Below are 23,096 nucleotides of genomic sequence, written 5' to 3' on the forward strand. Positions count from 1 at the left end.
ATAGTATCTTTATCCGTGGGTCAATTCCATTAACATACATAATGTATATTTCACCAGCAGAGAAAACAATATATAAAAAAATTTCTAGTGTGATATTGCTTTGATAAAATTTATTTGTATAATCACAAAAATATAAAATCAAACAATATTAAAACAAAGTTTATCTACTCCTACCAGATAAACGGAGTATTCAGGCAGTTGGTATAATTCCACAGGGCTTCCAAATTGGTCACAGTGTAGAACAGCCAGAAATTAAACATCCATTAAATGGAGGAGAAGAAATAAAATCATCAGGTAACATGCTCCAACATGTTTCGACCTTAACTGGTCTTTCTCAAGGTGCATAGTGAACTGAACCCTCCTGTGGGCAATTTATATTCAAACCCTCCATTAAGGGCATTCTCTTAATTAAGCTGATGAAACATATTAATATTCATATAGTTAAACTTCTTCATACAAGGAAAATCGCAATAAGAAGCACAGAATAAATACAAAAAACAATTCTTTTAGAAAGAAACAAACCAAAAACAAAAACAGTCCCCAATGGAATGCATAGATCGCGCGACGTCCCTTCCGATTTCTGGACATAGTGACGTCATATCCGGTTCGGCGATATTTTACATAAAGTTTTTTGCAATAGAAATCACTAAGAGGATGGATTTCAATCAGTAAAACGTCATACAAACATAATGGAAACATATACAAATCCTTTAGAAACATACAAATATCAGTGGGACACATGAAATAGCTCTACATCACTTCCGGTTTTCGGATCCACTGACATCATTTCCGGTTTTGTAACACAGTGGGAGACATCATAAAGGCATAGGGCCTGAGTCATTAAGGAGAGCAAAGCATAAAAAAGGAGTAACATTTGCACCTGGGCAAAACCATGTTGCATTGGAGGGGGAGGTAAATTTAAAATGTGGAGCAGATTTATAGTTGGGGTAGGGCATGTCTTAGATCAACTTTAAATTTCAGTGTAATAATATAGCTAGCAAATATTTGTGTGATAGATGAAAAAACAGCCAGTATTTATCTTATGTGCAAAATAATAAACTAATTTGCACCCCTTGTATTGTAACATGGTTTATCCCAGAGAACATTTACTCCTTTGTCTACCTTAATGACTCAGGCCCATAATGTTTACATCGGTTACCATGGGAACAGAAAAAAAAAGAGAGAGAAATACAAGATCAGAAGCAAGAGTGATGGTCTAACATCAAATGGTGAAAGTTAGACATCTTGAATAAATGGAAACTTAAGTCAAAAAACACTTTCATTCAAAATCCCTGTTTAACCCTTTAGGAATTAGGCTATCAAGTTTATAAATCCAGAACATTTCTGCTCTTGCCAATAGATTATCTGTGTCTCTAATTTTCCAGTTACTCTGTATAGAGTCTATGGCCATAAAAAAAGTTAATTCAGAAGGCGAACAATTATGTCTATTTTTAAAATGTTGAGAAACAGAGTGTGTGATTAAACCTTTTCTGATATTTCTTACATGTTCACTTATACGAGTTTTTAGCGGTCTTGATGTTCTTCCTACATATATGAGACCACATTTGCATCCCAATACGTATATTACGTTTTTCGAATTACAGGTAAGAAAATGATTAATAGGGTATTCTTGTTTATTTATAACCAGTTTATCAATTTTACTTGTCTTAGAGTTTACTACCCTACAACCTTGACACATTCCACATCTATAAACGCCTTTACTGACAATTTTGCCATTGGTTTTTTATTTTCACAGGTACCCCTTACTAATTTGTCTCTAATATTAGGAGCCCTTCTGTATATGAAAAACAGTTGTTTTGGGAGTAACTTATGAAGAATTTCATCTTTTTGTAATACATGCCAATGTTTCCGGACTAGTTTTTCTATGCCTTTAAATTGACTATTATATCTTGTAATAAATGCAGTTTCATGGTCCTTCTGATTCCCTTGATGGTTCAATACCTTATCCTTTTCTTTTTTATACAAGAGGTCATGTCTAGTGAGCACCATACAATACAGAGAGTATTCAAGGGAACTATATACAAAACAGAGAGCATTCTATTGAGCACCATACAATACAGAAAACATCACAGCGACTGACATACAATACAGAGAGCATACTATTGACTACCATACAATAAAGAGAGCATTCTAGTGAGCACCACACAACGCAGAGAGCATTGAAGGGCCCTATAGATAACATCCTAGTGACCTCCATGCCTTACAGAGTGCATCCTTGTGACTGCCATACAATAAAGAGAGCATTCTAGTGAGCATCAAACAATGCAGAGTGCATTGAAAGGTCCTATAGACAATAGAGACAACATCCTAATGACCACCTTACAATACACAGAGCATTCGAGTAAACACTGTTATGTTCGTCTAGTCGCCATTCAATGAAAATTGTCCACGTCGAATAGTGTGGTTCCAACTCACAATGCGTTTTAATAGCAAAAAGTAAAAGAGTAACAATTCAATAAAATAAATACAGCGGATTACATTCGCAAGCGCTCTGGATCCAGCTTCAAAATGAGATGGGTTTTCAAAGACCATTTAAAGATTTGAAAGCTGGGACGAGACAAGGCGCAAGTGAAAGGTAGATCTAATAGGGCGGGAGGGAGAGTATTTTGATATGAGATTTGATATGTATGCAGGGGTAGTGTTGTTGAAGGCTTTGTAGGTAAGGGTGAGTAATTAGAATTGAATTCTGGAGGAGACAGGGAGCCAGTGTTGGGATTTGCAAAGTGGTACAGCAGATGTGGAGTGGTGAGAGAGGAAGATCAGTCTTGCAGCATAATTCAGGATGGATTGAAGTGTGGATATATGGGTGTCAGGGATATCAGATAGCAGGAGGTTGCAATAGTCAAGATGGGAGATGATGAGAGAATGGCTAAGAGTTTTGATAGCATTTTGAGTAAGAAAAGGGTGTAATCTGACAATGTTTTTAAGGTTGAGTCGACAGGACTGGGAAGAGTCTGGATGTGAGGAATAAAGCAGAGGGTGGAGTCAAGTGTGATACCAAGGCAGCGGGCTTGTGAGACTAAGAAAATTGTGGTGTTATTGACAGTGAGGGAGATTTGAGGGCAGGTGGTGACTCTGGCAGAAGGGAAGATAATAAGTGTCTATTTTGGACATGTTGAACTTTCAGTAGTGTTGGGACATGCATGTGGAGATAGCAGAAAGACAGTTGGTTACACAAGATAGTACAGAAGGAGAGAGGTCAGGTAAAGAGATATAGATTTGGGTGTCATCAGCGTAGAGGTGGTGTTAGAGGCCGAATGAGCGAATTAGTGAACCAAGAGAAGAGGTGTACAATGAAAAAGTAAAGGGCCAAAACAAAATCTTGTGGGACCCCAGCAGATAGTGGGAGGTGGAGGGGAGGATGTGCCAGAGGTAGAAAAACTAAAAGAGCAGTTTGATAGGTAGGAAGTGAACCAGGAAAGAACTGTGTCATGAAGGCCAATAGAATGAAGGGTGTGTAGGAGAAAAGGGGAATCAACAGTGTCAAAATCAGCAGAGAGGTCCATGAGAATGAGTTTGGAGAATGACCCTTTGACTTTTCAGTAAATAGATCATTGATAACTTTTGTCAGAGCAGTTTCAGTGCAATGTTAGGGGCAGAAGCCTGATTACAGAAAGTCGAGAGGAGATGAGAAAGTGAGACAGGTCGCTTGTACACTAATCGCTCAAGGAGTTTGGTGGCAAAGGGGAGGAGAGATATAGAGCGGTAGTTGGAGAGAAAGGCTGGATCGAGAGATGGTTTCTATAGAATTGGGGAGATTGGTGCATGTTTTAAGGAGGATGGAAATGTGTCAGAGGAGAGAGACAGGTTGAAGAGGTGAGCTAGAGTTGGGCATGTAATGGAGGTGGTGGAGCGGAGAAGTTGGGAGGGAATAGGATCGAGGGGATAGGTTGTACAGCGAGATGATGAGATGAGTGCACAGATTTCTTCTTCAGTTCCTGGAAAGAATGAATTGGATTGAGGAGTATAGGTAAAGGTGGTTAAAGTGGATGGAGTGAGTGGAATTTGGCATGAGGAAATATCTTGTCGAATGGTGTCAATTTTGTCTTTGAAATAAGTGTCAAAATTATGTGTTGTGAGGGAGGAAGTGAGTTTAAGGTGTAAAGTGGCGACGTGGGTTAGCAGACTGGATGGACATAGGAGAGAGCTACGGGGATCTAGTGTCAGAGGAGGTGAGCCAAGTTTCTGTAATGGCAAGGAGGTTGAGGGATTTAGAAATGAAGGAATCATGGATGGAAGAAAGTTTGTTACAAGCGGGTCTGGCACTCCATAGTGCACAGGAGAAGGAAAAAGACATTAGAAGAGATATGTGGATAAGGTTGGCTGGATTGCAAATATGGGTTGGATGGAAATGTTTTAGGTGGAGCGAGGAGCATGAACAGATAATGGGGATTATACGGGGCCCTGGGTTAGGTGACTTATCACCAGCAGCCATGAGAAGGGGCATGATGAGGAAGAGGACATGCATCAAGGATTTGTGGGTGTGAGGTTTATTTCTGTTTATATAGGCTGGTGAGTGTGGTGGGTCCAGGAGACATAACAGTCCATGTGCATAGCCTAGAAGAGAAGTAGTGAAGGGCAAATCAATATTGGGGAGAGAGAAATAGGATGCTGGAGAAAGAAGATGAGTTTGGAGAGAAGTATGGTGACAATAAATAGGAGATACTGTAAATTGAATACCTACAAGATGGAGAGATGTGAATTAATGTGTATTAGCTAGAGTATGTAATGAAAGAGTGGAAACCCCTGAATGGGGTCAATGGAGTAGGCAGTTTCTGCTGCTCTGACACAACGAGATCCAGAAGGATGCTGAGAGCTAGGTGTAGAAGGTCCAGCAGCCAAACAGAAATGGTAACAGCAATCACAATTGAGCTCAATAGGTAGCTGAACAGATGTTGAAACATCAATGACAGCTGAGATCTTTGGGTCCCACAGCTTAACAGAGATAGTTGTTCAGTAGATCCTTAAACAGCCTTATTTTTCAGTATGAACTTGATCCTCAGCGCTGCTGTGATGTTTGCCAACGGTATTCAGAAAAAGCCAAATGTTTATATTTGTGAGAATAAGGAAAAGTGGGAGCTTGAGCAAAGAGCTGAGCCTGTGTACAGCTTACTCCAACTGGTGTCCTCCATACAATACAGTGAGTATTTGTGTGACTACAATACAATACAGAGCAACCTAGTGGCCACCATATAATACAAAGACATTTTTGTGACAGCTACACAATATCATCCTCCTCATCATTAATTAACACCTCCTCAAAATCATTAACTCCTTCACTAGCATCATAACAATCCCATTATCCCCTTTATAATAATGAACCCCTCATACCCATATTAAACCCCACATCATCATTTATTTTTATTCATAGTCACTAGCCATCTCAGCCCTCATCAAAGAATTCCATCTTAATTAACTCCATTGAGATCAGTAACCCCATTCGCTCTCATAATCATTTAACTAACCACCTTATTCTCAAGAGTAATTTCCCTCAGTTACAATCATTACTCCTTGCACTGACATGTTACTTATCCATTTAAATCCTGGATAAAAACGCTACTCTGGGTTGCCGTTACACTTTGCGGCCATAGGGGGAAGGAAGAAGCCCCACCTCGGAGAGAAAGGGAGTGGCCACCAAGGAGGAGGTAGGGGCTGAGCATTGCAGCAATAGGCTGCATGGCCCCTATTTTGAAAATGAGACAAGAGGAGGGATTAATTTGGCTCAAGCCAGACCCTGAAGATTCTGGGCAGCCGCACCTCTGGGCAACAAACAAATAAATCCTTTTATTAAAAGAAAATGAAAAGGAAAAAAATAGACATTAGGCAGCTTCTAGATAGCCCCATGATGCCACTGGTAAACTGGAAAAGTCCTGTTAATATCTATGGCCAATCCGCCGCTGAAAACATTAAAAATACATGCTAAAATAAAAAATTTCACCTTGCTGAGCCTCATTTCTGTCCTTAATATTTCTTTGTGCATGCGCTGCCACAGTGGCAGTGCATGTGCAATAGTCACAAAGGGTTCAGCTCCTCCTCAGAGGTGATGTGAAATCCCAGAACTTTTGCAGATGGAAATAACTGTGCACCTCTCCACATAATAACAAATGCTCCTAAAATTGTACTCTCCACTTCTTTTTGTCATTTCAATATGATGAAATTTTATTTCTGCATTGCTCTGAAATACAAAATGCCTATTCTCTTTTTCTAAGAACACCTGTGCTCCACCCAGCCCTTTCTGAATGTGCAAACTACTGCTCCATCACATCTTGCACCTCACCCATAAGTGCTTGGGTAGAAAACGCCAGCGCAATCCGAGCCGCAAGATGAATTCAAATACCATTTTACACTTCATAAAATACGTCCTATGAATAAAGAAAACCTGTCACCGGGTCCTTTGATGTTATTGTGTTGCTTTACAGCATGGAGCCTCCTGCAGTATAGATAACTGAGGGCAGGTAATTGGCTCGAAGGCATATATGTGCCCAGGATGTGGTAGAATGTGCAGTTTGGTGCACTGCAAGGGTTAATATAATGCAAGTTTGTAAGTTGTAGTTTGTTAGCCAAACAGAGAGGAGTTGCCTGAGCTGGGGAGGTTTAATAAGCGTAATCATAGACTGGTTTCTCTCTCTTGGTACTGGAAATCTTTAGATGGTAGGCTTTTGTGGTTTGTTTCCTTCAAAGTAATTTTGATTGTATTTTAGTTTTGTACTTGCTGTCTGATTTTATTTTGCTTTTTCATTGGTCTAGTTTCCTTCTCCTCTCCCACTCTGTCCTTCCCTTTATCTATATTTCTCCCTTTTACCCTGTTTTCTTCATCTTGTCTCTATATCCACTGCATTTTTCTCCCACTATGCTCTGTTATAAACGCAGTCATGCCCCCCCTCATTGAGGCACCTGCCAGTCCCCTGTCTATATTCCTGGCTCATCCCCCATCCTACTTCCCCCTTCCCTCTGCTAGTATGTGGGTGGTGGGCATCCAGCATCTCCATCGGTTTCTCCACGCGCTAATTGTGTTGCGACCACTCTCAGGTGGGGTACGCATACCCGATGACTAGCAGACCGACAACAATGTGAGTGACATGAAGATAACGATGAGGAGGATTACGATGGTGACTATATATCTACATATCTTAATGTAGATGTGCAGCATTTGCGACCAGTCTTGTAGCCGTCACGTAACAATTTCGATGGAAGACAAGTCGGCGTCTGGTAAGCACTTCATCCCAACTGCTGACTTTGCGATTGGCGCTTTTAAGGCGGGAGTGGCTGGACCCCACGCCTGTATAAGGTTTTGTGGCGCCGGGTACAGTCAATGCCACCTTAAAATCAGCAATTGCACTGTCAGCAGTGGGAATGAAGTGCTTACCAGACGCCGACTTGTCTTCCATTGGAATGGTCACGTGACGGCTATAATACCTGTCTTAAATGCTGCACATCTACAATGAGGTATGTAGATGTATAGTTACCGTCGTAATCGTCGTCATCGTTATCTTCATGTCGCTCACATTGTTGTCGTTGTGGTAGTCATTGTGAAAATAACTATCACCGCCCCACTCACCCTGATAGCTTCCAAGCTTCCAGCCTAAGACCCCCCCCCTGTGATGCCTGCTTTCCACAGCATCTCCATCGCACATGTTATGATGCCTCCCTCCCTCCCTCACTTTAAGCTCCTACTCCTGCAGCTCTGCACCAGCCAGTCACTTCCTGCTGGTGCCTGTCAGTGTGGCTGCTGCTGCCTCCATTCATCAACCACACATCAGTGTAGCTCATCCTTGGATAGTGAGGTATTTGTGGGTTCTAGGGGAAAAAAATTAGAAGCTGATCTGATTTCTTAGGATGAAGCTCAGTGGTCACAATAGTGGTGCAAGAAGTATGAGATTGGGCAAGAAGGTGTTTTCTGGAGAGGAGGTGGTGCACTGTGCTAATAAAATGGTTCTCCGGACATTAGGAAGAGAGTAAGGGACAGGATCCACGTTGGGAAGTTTGTGGACTTATTTTCTACAAGTTAACCCGTGCATGATACTCATGCATTCTAGTCAAATCAAGCTACTTAAGGTGTTAAAAAGGTTCTTGTCATGCATTTGGGCCTAGCCCAGGCATCCTCAGGGGAAGCGCCCTTTTTTAACGTGGTTTTGTCCACATGTCACCACCTCATCATTATTCTCCATCACCTCATCCTTCATCTTCATCACCACATCCTTCATCAAGCTACTTAAGGTGTTAAAAACTCCCCACTGTCACCCCCGGCAACCACCAACCACTCCCAACTGTCACTTCTCCTTCAAGAAATATATAGGTCAGTGTATAACTCTGCCTAGCAGGTGGCGCTGCAGCTTGGTTTTTTCCCCACACACGCCACTAAGCATTTATATAGTAGATTGCTAGTATTGCCAAAGACGAACTGTTGGAAGTTAAAGTGAGAAGGGGATTATGTGAGGAGGCCTACAGAAATGAGGTTAATTGGCTGGACGGTATGTTAGTCTCTGATGCATGTTACTTGGAGACCTGGCTTGTACATTAAGGCATTCTTGTGCCAGGTGTTGAGGGATCTGTTGGTCCCCCTTGCTAAAGATGTTTCAACCTTGTTATTTGGGGTGGGCACCAAGTGGCTGGGAACAGCTGGATAACGGATTCGATTGGTCTACTCTGTAGGTAACAGGAATTACAAAAGGTATGTTGGCGTTTAAGCAGAATCTTGAAACAGTGATATTTATTAGAAATTCTTATAAGGAAAGTTACATGCTAGTTTAAGGTACTAGTGATCATCCAGAAGTTACAGATGAAATTATACACAACATGGTCAAACATCGCTCTTTGTAAACAGTTTTGCAGCGCTAACCTGGCAGGAACTAATCCAGCCCCCTGATCCCAGATGGCACCACAGCATCTAAGATATTAAATCCGATGTTTACTATCAAGATCTAATATCCTCTAGACTTGAGATAACGCAATTTTAAAATTTAACAAAATTTACGTCAATCTGTGATCTCCTAAATTACTTGCATCCTGTGTCTTAAAGAGATAGGCAACCTAACAGTAAGTTGATCCCCTCCTGTGCATTCAGGCTAAAGGATGTGTTGGTAATTTACAAATGAAAAGGCCTAATTAGCATGAGATTAACATGGTATTGCCTGCCTTAAGCAGTTGTAAAAACAATTTTTTTCCAACATGGCTTATTTTTTTATACAGCACATTATCAAAAATCAGTACATTTGCAATGATATACAGTGACGAAGTGCACTACTATATTAATTAAATTTATACAATAAGTTATCTATAAGTAATCCAGCCACATATTCCTTTCTTTCTTTTACTTTTTGATGTTGCAACCAAAAGATAAATCGAGTAATTCTGAAGGGGAAGCTGCAGATCAATAGGGATTTTAGTACACTGGACACAATTAAACTGACCTTTTGGACATTACTTCTTAGGCTATTAAATGTGCCAATATGAATATATACGAATACTTCCTACATAACCATGACAAATGCTCCAGGAATGTTTTCAATGCCTGGATGTTTAAGTTATAAAAAATAAAAGAGGAATTTTTCTTGGTTCTGGTGGATGGGTGGAATGCAGTTGCTTCTTTCCTTATCCCTCTCCACACTTAACTCCTGCAAGGACAGGAGGAATGAGAGATAGAGAGATGTTACAATTGTATATGATGCAGAACTTTCTCACAACATAGAATTAAAGCCTCAAAAACAAATTAAAGTGAATTATACTTACATGAAAGGTGTTTGATGTATTTTAAGAGATCTTCTAGATTCTATCAAAAGTTATGTTACTATACTTATATATATATATATATATATATATGCACTCTGTGGAGTGTTGCTGAATGTTTGTCAGGTGAGTTTGCATTTTCTTGTACCTAACACAAATGACACAGAGGACACACACATAGGCTCTCAGATTTATTTAAAAGAACCCTGGGTATATTTATTAAAGGTTTATGGGTAGTTGTAAAGGCATAAAAGGGGTATAGCAACAATAGAACATTTGACATAAATAGTAGAGTCCAGCTACAATAATAAACCACTTTAAAGGCAACAGTGTTGTATTTAGAAAATAGAGTAGAACAATATCAATTGTAGATAACAGAAGACAACAGATAAACTGACAGTCAAATTAAATCTCAATTGAATCAACACAGTGGATTTATACACCTACAGTCCTAGTCACAACCATTCCACTTACAGCTGGTTGTGATTGGATGGAGTATGTTGAACAATATAATCATGGTTACTGTTTTACTACTCTACACACTGGAGCGCCCGCTTGTCGGGCAATAGCGCACAGATGTACAGCTTGATGCCGGCAAGCACTTATACCACGCATGCACGAAGAGGAGATGGGACTCGGATAGACAATTCTGCTGGAAGATCCCTGGCTCAAGCCACCCCCTTCCTAGGGGAGTTAAGGACCAGTTTCATCTTCGTGAAGCAAGCCGCTAAAGACCTCCCAAATACTGGGGTATGTGCACCCACAGACCTGTAAGAGTTTTCCTACTATAAATTAGGCACACAGGCGCTGTTTTCTACATACTTTATGTTTGGAATTATTCTAATATTATTGACATCATTTTGGAACCATTGTCGATTTGAACTGGATTGCTGACTGCATTATTTCACCGCTTATTAAAGCAACTGATCCAAACCACTATGCCATACTAAGAACCTAATATCTTTGGTTTTGGCTTCTTGTGAACTAAGACCATAGCTTGCTGGACCTATATTGAGAGTCATGTCTGTGGGACCTGTAAGAGTCTATCTACAACAGTCTTCATAACTTTATGGGGCATATTCAATTAGCTTTCCGATTCGCGGTAACACGCGTTACCGTGAAAAATGCGCGTTCTTGCCGGTATTACGGTACCGCATTAACGCGGATTTTCGTACGCAACCCTATGGGCTGCGAACGAAAATCCACGTTATTGCGGTAACATGTATTACGTTTCGCGGCTGTTCCGGCGCGTTACCGCGAATCGGAAAGCTAATTGAATACCCCCATATGTGTTTTACTTTCTGAGGTTAAGGGACCCACCTCTCCAATCAGGTTATCCCTTTAGGCTGCGTATACCTTCAGTAGGGAATGGAAGTTTATCCCATCTATTTACTTTACATAACACGGAGATCTTACTTTTCTTGATATGTGAGTCAGGTGCAGAAATTCCTTATATGACCAGAGTGACATGTGAGAGAAATGTGACAATTGATGGAAATGATAGTGGACAGGAAAGGGCATATAATAGAGGAGCTGGTGGGCCAAGAGTGGATTGATGGAGAAAATCTGGTGGGCAGGGAGGCACGTGGGACAAAAGATGGTGGGCATGGGGTGACATGTGAGAGACAAACTGATGGGGAGTGTAGCATGTGTAAGATAAGCTGGGGGACAAAGGGTGGTATGCAAGAGAAAAAGCCAGTGGGCCGGGGGTGATGTGAGAAAAAAAATGTGGTGATTAAGGGGTGATGTGAGAAAACAAAAATGGTTTTAAGGGGGTGGCATGTGAAAGAAATTTGGTGTGCAGGGGCAATGTGAGAGAAAGGCTTGTATGCAGGGGGGGGTGACATGTGAGAAAATTGGAGTGCAAGGGTAGCATATGATGGAAAAACTGGTGGTCAAAGGGGCATGTAATAGAAAATCCAGTGGGCATGGGATATGTGAGAAAAGAGTTGGTGGACAGGAGTTTCATGTCAAATTCTATATTTATATATTTGAAGTCATAAATATTTTAATTTTGCAAAAAAACCTGAAATTCCATTTACAAAAAAACCCAAAACAAAACAGTGAATCCTTAATGGACGTGTTCCTTGCTCAATACAGTCATGCTATGCCATTATATCCTGTGGAGATCAAATTGTTTGTTATCACTTCCGCAAGGTGCCAAAAATGTTGTCTCTTCCATTTAAAGATCTGTGTGTGGAATAAAATATGACATAGTACAACTTTCAGCTTCTTGTGTTTTATTCCCTTGCAAACCAAAAGAAATACATATGTGGATATATTGCTTTCAATTTTAACAATTCCGGCAAAATGTTGCGTTATTAGAAAAAAACTGCCAGGGTGTCAATATTTTTGGCCAATTTACTTGAATACATTTTGATTGGAATAATCTATATTTCAACTTACTTGATATATAGAGACTGTTGTCCAACTCCAACATATTACAGCACTTACTGAATGTTCATGCCAACAGAACCAAGAACATTAAAATGATATAAAAGGTTTTATTTACAAAAAAATAGACACTTGCGCATAACATAGGTCATCAAGTTTCAACAGTCTGAACGCCCTCTAAAAAGTTTTTCTATGAACAAAGCTTTACCAGAGTACTGAGAAAGGATTGGTTTAAAATAATGACAAGTCAATCACTCTTAAATCTGTGTATCTCATTCGTCCATGGTCTCATCTGGGCTGGTATGGTTTACTGCTGGGCACTCTGGGAGATTCTTCTTGAGCTGGAATTCTTTGTCTCTTCGTTAGAGAAGTAGATAAAACCAGTTATCCTTATAACACATGGCAGCTAATTCTCAAATCTATATATATATATATATGTATAAGGACATCTAGTGCCCTCTAGTTTCCTCTTAAAAAAGACATACATTAAACATTTACAGAGGATAATAATTTTATTATTAAATGTACACCTGATTAACTTCTGTCAAATACAATTATCTTTAACAAATATTAGCCAAGTATTAAAATAACAGATCTGCAGGAGGTAATGGTTGAAGAAATACAGCATCTCTCCATTCAAAGACTTGTGAAATACACCGTTTAGCCACAACATTAAAATCACCTGCCTAATATTGTATAGGTCCCCCTAGTGTCACTAAAACAGCTCTGACCCCTCATGGCATGGACTCCACAAGACCTCTGAAGGTGTAAGTAACAAGGTGGGGCCTCCATGGCTCTGACCTGTTTTTCCAGCTTGATCAGATTGAGATCTGGGGAAGTCAACACCTTGAACAGTTTGTCATGTTCCTCAAACCATTCCTGAACAAATTTTGCAGTGTGACAGGGCACATTATCCTGCTGGAAGAGGCCACTGTCATCAGGGAATAATGTGGCCATGAATGGGCATACTTGGTCTGTAATAATGTTTTAGGTAGGTGGTGCGTGTCAAAATGATATCTACATGAATGTCTGGATCCAAGGTTTCCAAGCTGGACATTGCCCAGAGCATCACACTGCCTCCGCCTCCTTCCCATAATGCCACTAGTGCCATCTCTTCCCCAGGCAAACAACACACATACACCCGGCCGTCCACATGATGTAAAAGAAAACGTGATTCATCAGACCAGACTACTTTCCATTGCTCCATGGTCCAGTTCTGGTGCTCACAAGCCCATTGCAGGCGTTTTTTCAGCGGTGGACAGGAGTTAAAATGAGAACTCTGACCAGTCTGCAGCTACACAGCCCCATACGCTGTGATGCAGTGTGTTCTGACACCCTTCTTTCAAAGCCAGAATTAACTTTTTTAGCAATTTGTGCAACAGTAGATCTTCTGTGGGACTGGACCAGATGGGCTTGCCTTTGCGCATCAATGAGCCTTGGGCGCCCATGACCCTGGCACCAGTTCACCGGTTGTCCTTCCTTGCACCACTTTTGGTAGGTACTAATCACGGCATATTGGGACCACCCCACAAGACCTGCCATTTTGGGAGATGCTCTGACCCAGTGGTCTAGCCACCACAATTTGGCCCTTGTCAAAGTCTCTCAGATCCTTACGCTTGACCATTTTTCCTGCTTCCAATACATCAACTTCCAGAACTGACTGTTCACCTGCTGCCTAAAATATCTCCCCCCTGACACGTGCCATTGTAACAAGATAATCAATGTTATTCACTTCTCTTCGCAATGGTATTAATGTTGTGGCTGATCAGTGCATAACCTAATCATATCGACATATATCAATGCTTCTAATCTGTACTTTAAGGCTTTCTGAAGATAGTTTTGTCTGGACAGATGTGGCCAAGTACTGATAAAAATTCACTTAGAAGGAAAAAAAAAAAAAAAAGGACGTACATTTAAAAAAAGATGGTTTACAATGTTTCATGTGTTTGCAAATTTAATTAGTAAAATATGGAGACATGGATTTGGGAATGGTGGCAGCTATGATATTAAGGTGGCACGAATAAATGTAGATTATGCATTGGTAACATTAGAAAAGTTTCTCTATCATGCATTAGTTTTCTCCATGCTTAAAAATTTCAAATAAAGATATCATAATTGTGATTAAAGTGTAATAAGTGACAATAGGATACAAGTCAAACATTTCTTTATATTGCTTCTAAACAGCAATTTCCAAAACCTTTCTGAGAACTCTCACTACATCCTCTGCCATCTCTTCCAGAAAATCCTGTAACATCTTGTAAATGGCATTAAAGGAGATGCCACCAGCAGCTACAGTACCAATCACTGGAATCCAGCTCAATACAATTGAAGCCAACATAAATGTTCCTGCACTTTTGGCTACAAGTGATGTAACAATGTCTTTGTTTATCTCTTGTAAAACAAAAGGGGATTTGATTACAGATTTTAACACTGCATCATCTATACCAAATGTATTGGCTAAGTTTTGGAGAGACTCTTGATCCAGACCAAAAGCCTTTCGATATTTTTTCATAACTGTCACTAAGATGTTGATATCACAAGCGACAGATAGACCAGGATTAGGGACTGCAGCTTCTACTGCACCCGAGAGTGTGGCCAGTTTCCAGATCGGACTCTTCAGTTCTTCTGTTTTCCTCTCAAGTATCGGCATACAAACGTTGTGCAGATTGAGTAGGAAAACATGTTTCTTATTACTTGAAAGTTCCTTTATTAGAGTTTCTTTCATGAGATTGAAGTCATACTTGTCCAGTTCCAGGCAACACAACAGAAACACACGTGGCTCTTTGATTCCTGACTCACAAAGATTTTGGATGCAGTTTTCCCGAATCGCTTTCAATATTCTCTCTTTGTTGTATGTCATTTTGTTACGTTTTTGGCTGGCATACAAGTCAGCATCAATTTTTGATCTCACAAAGTACAACTTCTTCCCCATTGCTTGAATTTCCTTTGCAAGTTCTGCATTATTGAGCCTGAAACGTTCAGATGCCACGATAATGAAAAAGTCATATTGATGGAAATTGACTTTTTGAAGATATGTCTTTGGCTGGAACTTAGAAGTGCCCACCCCTGGTAGATCCCAAAAGGTCACATTTTTATAATTTGGATGAGTATAAGGCATTGGCTTCTCGGTACATTTCACAACTCCTGTTTCAGCAGCGCCTTCATCATCATCCTCTAGCCCACGGATGGCATTGATGAAAGTTGACTTTCCAGCTCCTGTCTCACCTGTTACTGCAATAGTCAGGTGGGTATTTTCTACATTCTCCAAGGATTTACGAATTGCTTCAATGGCTTTGCACAGGTCACCTTGCTCTAAACCAGCTTTTATTTCTTCCTGCAGGTTTTTATCAGAAGCCATCTTCTCTGTTGCATTTAATTTTTCTTAAAAAGAAGAATGAAAACATTAATAAGGCTATTCAAAAAGAGATTGTAAGATTCCACTACTGGCATTTCTGACTTTGGCTCAGCTGGAGCAAAGTAAAGTGTAATTCACTCATTTAACTTCTATTACCACCCCTAAGCTGACGACAACCACATCTATATCTCTTCACCTTACCCCTCTCCTTCTGTAGCATCTCGTGTAAGCAAGTGTCTTTCTGCTATCTCTGCATGGATGTTCCAATGCTATCTAAAGCTAAACATGTCCAAAACAAAACTAATCTTCCCTCCTCCCAGAGTCACCACCTCAATTCTCCCTCATCATCAATAGCACCACAAATTCCGCAGTAAGCCAAGCAAGCTGCCTTGGTGTCACACTTGACTCCACTCTTTGCTTTATTCCTCACATCTAGACTCTCTCCAAGTTCCGTCTACTACACTTTAACACATTACCAGAATATGCCATTTTCTTACTCAACATGCTACCAAAACCCTTATCCATTCTCATCTCCCGTCTAGACTACTGCAACCTACTGCTATCTGGCATTCCTGACACCCATATAGCCACACTTCAATCCATTCTAAATGCTGCTGCAAGACTGATCTTCCTCTTTCACCACTCCATAGCTGCTGCACCACTTTTCAGAGCCCACATTGGCTCCCTGTGTCCTCTAGAATCTAAGTCAAATTGCTCACCATTACTTACAAAGCCCTTAACACCACCACCCCTTCATACATCTCAAACCTCATATCAAAATACTCTCCCTCTTAGATCCAACCTGCACCTTGTCTCATCTCTGGTAACCACCTCTCACTCTCGCCTACAAGACTTCTCTTGTGCTGCTCCTCACTTATGCAATTCCTTACCATTCCCAGTTAGGCTTTCCCATAGCCTTCAAATCTTTAGACTCTCTCTGAAATCTCATCTATTTTTAGAGTTTACCTCACAACTGTTCCAATCTCCACTCTGAGCCACACTCGCTCCTCTTGTTTCAGCTGTACCCCCAAGGTCCTCCATACCCTTTACTTGCATGCCTGTATTTATTTTGTCTACCTTGTATGACCCTGTTTTATGTATGTCCTGTCTTCCCTACTGTATGGTGCTGTGGAGCACTGTGGCACCTTTCAAATCTACAATATTTTTTATAAAATATATATATATATATATATATATATATATATATATATATATATATATATATATATACACACACACACACACACACACACACGTTAACCCGTGCATGATACTCATGCATTCCCGACGCAAGCACCCTTTTTTTAACGTGGTTTTGTCCACATGTCACCACCTCATCATTTTTCTCCATCACCTCATCCTTCATCTTCATCGCCACATCCTTCATCAAGCTACTTAAGGTGTTAAAAACTCCCCACTGTCACCCCCGGCAACCACCAACCACTCCCAACTGTCACTTCTCCTTCAAGAAATATATAGGTCAGTGTATAACTCTGCCCAGCAGGTGGCGCTGCAGCTTGTTTTTTTTTTTTTCACACACACACCACTAGGCATTTATATATTCTAGATATATCAGCGAGGGGACAACAGGACTGTATATAATGTGTGGCAAAAGGAGGGGCTCATGTTAACCAGCCTGCACCTCATTTCTCACATATTGGGGACTGTATCAACAAATACATTTCTAGCGATCTAGTGTCTCCCAGAACCCCAGGGCACTAGGTGAGAGGGGTAGTGTCCCATTACTTGGGGGTAACTACCCAGTGTTTATATGCAATGGTGGTGTGCTATGTTAATGTCTATAGTAGTGCCATAACATTGCTACCATATTGATATTTGTTAATTTTAACCCAATACGTGCTTCTGTTCTCTGCGCGCAATTGCACAATTTTACAATAAATAATAGGGGCCTGTTACATATCTGTGTCGGGAAGCGTTTTTGATAATGTTTTTGAATATTTGTGTCAGGTTTGTATTTAAAGTACAGCCATTTTCCCCTTCACTCCTCCCTGGCAGCCTTTACTATGATTCCATTTTGTTTCACTAGAGACAAGTAAAACAAAATCGCCTCCCCCCAGAGTATATAAGCCAGCTTCTCTGCTTCCTCTACATATTTTTCTGTTGCTAGCTAGACAGCTCAACTCAGAGTTTGTCGTTTTCCCACACTAGGCGTACCTGACTTTCATATTACATCGATGTACCACTTGTGGGGTTAACTGAAGTCAGGTTGGCAACCTGAGGACTACCGAGCTGCTAGCTCTGGGAGCAGCTTTGGTAACTACATATTATTCTGAAAAATTGCACCTTAGACTGCTGGTGGCAATGGGACTCGGAACAGCTACAAGCAGCAATCCCTGTTCAAATGGAGAGCACAGAGTAAGAGTTTAATGAAAGTCTGTCAGAGAATGGTATTCTACTGGTACATTAAAACATCCTTAGGAGTCAGGAGAAAAGTAAAGAAATACCTAGTTTTTTAATCTGGGTATTGTGAGAGTCCTTTAAGGGATGAGAGTCCTTTAAGGGATCCTATGGACATGAAAGCAGAAAGTCTGTTGAAAGATTCATGTTTTATCTCGAACCACATTAAAGTCAGAAATGGCAATAACCTCAATAGTCAGGGTCTTAATTTTGTGGGGTGAAAACCTCAATACAGACACCCAGGGGAAAGAAAAAAAAAAAAAGGTTGCGATTATGCAAAAAGACAGTTCCTATGTGAAGCATCTTTGGAAACTATTGTTTTATCTGCAAGAGCTATGGAATCAGCAGCAGTAGCAAAGAAGGCACTATGTGTATGCCATTGGATAGCAGATGACGAGTCAATGAAAAGTCTGGCTACCTTCCATTTGAAGGAGTTCTTCTTTGGAGAGAAATTAGATATTATGATACATACATTATCTGATGGGAAACCAAACAGATTACAGTAAGATCACAGAACTAGATATTTTCCATCTTCATTGTCTCATCAGCAGTTCAAGGAAACAAAGAGTTATAAGGCTGGGTACACACTACTGGCTTCTCAGACAATTATCGTGCCAATCACACGATAAACTACTGTTTGGCCTGATATTACTTAAGTGTGTACACAAACTATGAACGATCATTCCGAAGCTCATCGTATCGTTTCATTTGATTTTTAAAACGTACTAAAAGTCTCGCTCAGCGATGTAATGATGTCCATCCAGTTAAGTGGTGTGTACTCACGAGTAGGATCTCCATAGGGTTTAGAGTCATGATCTTTTTAGCTGATGGTTACGACAGATGAAGAGCACTTAAGATAAATCTTTCAAAATGTGTATCGTGTGCACACATAAATCGGCAGGCTGATTGGGACCTTTTCAGTCATTGCTAAAATCGTTACGGATATGGTATAGAGAGAAATTTAGTATGTACCCACCCTAAACCAGGAAGGCAATATTCTAGACAAAATTTATATGCTGCACCAAGACATTTCTTTCGGCAAGAATATGGCAAAGCAAATCACAACAATGACTATGGTCAGTAGCAGCCCCCAATAGCATCAATAGGGTGCAGAATTTTCATTTTTCAGGAGTGTTGACCCACTCCATCTCAGATCAGTGAGTTTTGGACATTACAATGAGGGGTAACAGAATAGATCTCAAAGGAAGTTTCTTTATTCATTCAGATAAAAAAAGATGAGAACTAAAGGAAACTACATTCTCTATATCTGGTCACAGCCATTTCTATATTCTTGTCTAGAACACAGGAGTTCTAGAAAAAACCCCCAGAAGAGTTTGTTATACCTGCAGACTATTAGAAAGTATTTTTAAACAAGCTAGGTCCAAATGGATCAGAGATGTGATTGTACAGGCATACAAGAGGAGTGGGAAGACAGTACAAGAAATATTGAAAGACCATTTAACAAGATCAGTATCTATATCTTGGGCAAAAGAGGCCTTGGCTTAAGTAACAGTTGTGCAAAGCAGCAAGATGGGCACCTTTCCATACCTTTTCCAGTCAATCACCTTGATCATACCTTTCAACCGTCGTGATTTAGGGGGGATAGTCCTGATACTGAAGTATATCCTAGAAACATTGAACCAGCCATATTACCTTTAAGATGACTGACAGTAATATTTGATCTGTGAATTAACTGCTTGGGAATTGCAGATGACAATTATGTTCCCTTTCTCCAGCAGTCCAAAGCAGAAAAAAAAAATATGTTTTACAATAGTAATTTTGTCAAATAGGCACTTGGTTCTCTGGGCAGAGAAGGCAAGAATAAGGATGAGAATAAACAGTTTTATTACAACAAGAGTTTCGTACAGAGCACAGCAATCTTCAAAAGTTACAGAAAGTAACCTTTTTAGACATATTGGGCCTTTCGTAACATTGGACAAATTTGTGTACAAAACATACACTTAAAATATGCAGCACAAAAATGGCACATTTACGTGTTTATTCAGAGTATCCTGTATGGGCCACTCAGCTTAGTAGGATAAAGGCATATGCTCCAGACAATGCTTTTTACCAGTATGATACACTATAAGGGTATCACAATGTGGCTGCACATTACATACACCAGACATCATCAGCAGTTGAGCTTTGTCCACATGGGGTTTTTTTTCCGCTTTGGATTAAAAGCCTAAAGAAAGAGTATTCCTGTGGATTTGGATGATTAAATATTGGTTATTGAGGGATTGTAATTTTACTGCATGCACTGGCAGCCATGGTTATCCTGACACTTGTAGAACACAAGCGCCAGCATACCCATGCAGTTTATGGCTACCAGGGCTTGCTGGGACCAGTAGCGAGACATAACAAAATGCCTTTTTTTTTTTACCATTTTTGAAATTATTATCCCAGCATCCACTGCCTAGGGGTGTTGGGAGGAGCCCCAGTGCTATCAGTACCCGCTACAAAATTCTCTACTATGTGTGACCAGCACTGCCTGTCATAGCCTGGTGCTGGTTGTGGTTATCAGGGAGGTCCCATGCTGCTCGTTCCCCCCGTACTAACAGCATCCAGCCCAAGGTAGGAGTACAGGTGCTTGATTCACTTTGGGGGGAGGGCACGCATTTTTATATATTTATATTAATCTTAACACTGCAAAGGTCTGTGCTGATAATCATCATCAGCATAGATCTTTGCACCAGGGGTCAATACGCCTCCTAACAGGGATGTCTGCAATGGCATCCACCTATGTTGTATATTGCAATTCCATGAATAAGCATACCCTGAACTGTCCTCTGGGTGGTCATGTGATAGGGGTAGGAGGGGGTGTGGTGACACCATTGAGTCACCGTAGCCCCGCCCCCTGCTAGGAAATGCCAAAATTCACAGCATTTCCTTAGTGTACATTTGGAAGCCATATTATTCATAGTTGCCTACTCTCTCGGAATGTCCGGGAGACTCCTGAATTTTTGTGAGTTCTCCCGGACTCCCGAGAGAGCAGGCAAAAATCCCGGACCCACCTTTCTCCGTCGTTGAAGATGGGTGGGAGCGGGGCTAAACATGTCATTGTGACCCCGACCAATGCTGCGATTGGCCAAAATTGCATAGGATTGACATGGGCAGAGCCAAACGGCACACTACGCGTGGTCACGTCGCTTCGAAGGACCCCCTCCCGGACAGCTGCCTTCAAAAGTAGGTAAGTATGATATTATTTCACCAGTAAACAAGGCAAAAATGCATCATAAGCACTATAGACATTGTTTTATAACGTTTGGGAAATCTTTTGATTTTACTCACTTACAAAAACTCTAAATATTAGTCATGATCCAACTAATTTTTTTTGCACAGTGACTTTAAAAAATGCAATCAAGTACAACAGTGATTAATGTTAAAGATGTAAATATATATTTACTCATGTGCGATTATTGCATTTTGCCATATGAAATGTTAGAAGACATGTTTTCTTTTTGTCTCTCCAAAGTCAGAAAAGATAATTGGAGAAATGTTTTTACCCTGCAGATGAACCACTTGTTGTCTTGGAACATTGAACAGACTGTAGCTCTGCGTTATCCATTCTACTTAAAGTCTACAGAGTTCTTATTAAGCTGCAATAATTGGGATAACCACTGCATTGCAGCAAAGCACCAACCTCTATTGAGTTAATATTCACCATTCTGTGTTCTGAAATAGATTTCCTGTTCTCTATAATTTCCTATTGAAATATGGAAACCAATACAATTGTAGCGCTATGATGGGTACTGATGGTAGTCTGCAGTACTTTCGCTAACGCAGGAGATGTCTGTGATATCTCCTGTGTTAACACATTGATCAATGCCAACGATATTAATTTTTGCCATAATCATGCAGACACAGACATGGGAACAAACTGCTTGACAAATAGACCCGATGCGTCATGACCTGTGTAGGAGGACAGCAAACTAATAGTTATGGTAAAATGTAATTATGGACATATAATAACTTTGCATTTCCCTACTTTTCTTCCTCATCCAATCTGTGTTCAGTGCTTTATAATCTTCACAAGTTAACTGAAGAAAAGTAACTGAAGTGATCCCCATAGAATTTACTGAGACATCAGGTTTTGGCCGAGTGCCTGGCCCAGTGTAATGTCAGTGTATATTAAAGACAATTTCCAGGAAGAGAGTGTAGTGTAGGGGAAATTGCTGCTGCCTATCCCAAGTATAGCAGTGTTTATGTACAACAAGAGTAGAGGAAAACCATGCAGAGCTGTTATAGTCTAACTTATCCTGTGTTTTGACAACGGAAACCAAAACTTTCAACTGTTTACTAGTATGTTAAAAGGATACTCCATCATATTCATTTTTTAAGCAGTTGCAGATGATTTTTGTTTACAAGTGTTTCATATAAAACATTGGAATTTGTAAAACAGACAGATGCTGAAACTAACAGGAGCTGTTCATGTGCTATCAGTACTTTCAATTTGAGCTGTTTTCACGGCTTACAAAACTCAGCATAGCCACTGAAATGGATCTCTGAACCCCCCCCTGCAGGACATGCTGAGAGCAGACATCAGTATTCAAAGCGAATGTCAGACGGCCCATGGATGTAAGACAATTGGACAAGCTGCGTTCATTGTCTGACTACTGTTTACTCTGAACACTTATGTCCTCTGTCTGCAGTATTTTCAGGAGGTTCAAGGATTCTATTTGCAGCTCTGGTTAGACCAACAACAGATTCACTCATGGTGGGCTGAGAATTACATAACATGAATTATGCATTTATTAAATGCTCATAGAATGATGGTTGGTATGTTTTAAGACAGTGTTTCCCAAACCCAGTCCTAGTGCATGTTTTCCAGGTCACAAGTGACATAATTAGGACCACCTGTGGATTTGTTAGATTGTATCAGCCAGTAATGATTACACCTGTGCTCCAGCAAAGAGATATGGAAAACATGCACTGTTAGGCAGGGCCATCTTAACAACATTATGGGCCCCCGGGCAAAGCAGTGCACCGGGACCCCTAGATATAGATATATAGAGATAGAGATAGATAGATGTACTTGCTCAGTGACCCTTGAAGGTTTTTTTTGCAGGTTTTTTTCTTTTGCAGGATTATTTATTCTCATTAAGAGCTGTGCCTATGGGGCCCCCTTGCCCGTAGGGCCCCCGGGCAGCTGCCCATCGTGCCCAATGAAAAATATGGCCCT

The 23,096-nt window shown here is 40.5% G+C and overlaps 1 protein-coding gene across 3 annotated transcripts in view; it reads right to left on the reverse strand.

The window, feature by feature from the left end:
* Positions 1-12,235: 12,235 nt before the first annotated feature.
* Positions 12,236-23,096, reverse strand: part of LOC142107749 (interferon-inducible GTPase 5-like) — a 54,975-nt gene continuing 44,114 nt past the window's right edge. For all 3 annotated transcript variants that reach the window (XM_075191344.1, XM_075191346.1, XM_075191343.1), the window contains exon 2: positions 12,236-15,522. In XM_075191344.1, the coding sequence (XP_075047445.1) occupies positions 14,318-15,522 (1,205 nt within the window). In that variant the 3' untranslated portion in view covers positions 12,236-14,317. The remainder of the gene's footprint in view (positions 15,523-23,096) is intronic.

The sequence above is a fragment of the Mixophyes fleayi genome, chromosome 11 (genome assembly GCF_038048845.1).
Source record: "Mixophyes fleayi isolate aMixFle1 chromosome 11, aMixFle1.hap1, whole genome shotgun sequence".
Taxonomy (NCBI): domain Eukaryota; kingdom Metazoa; phylum Chordata; class Amphibia; order Anura; family Limnodynastidae; genus Mixophyes; species Mixophyes fleayi.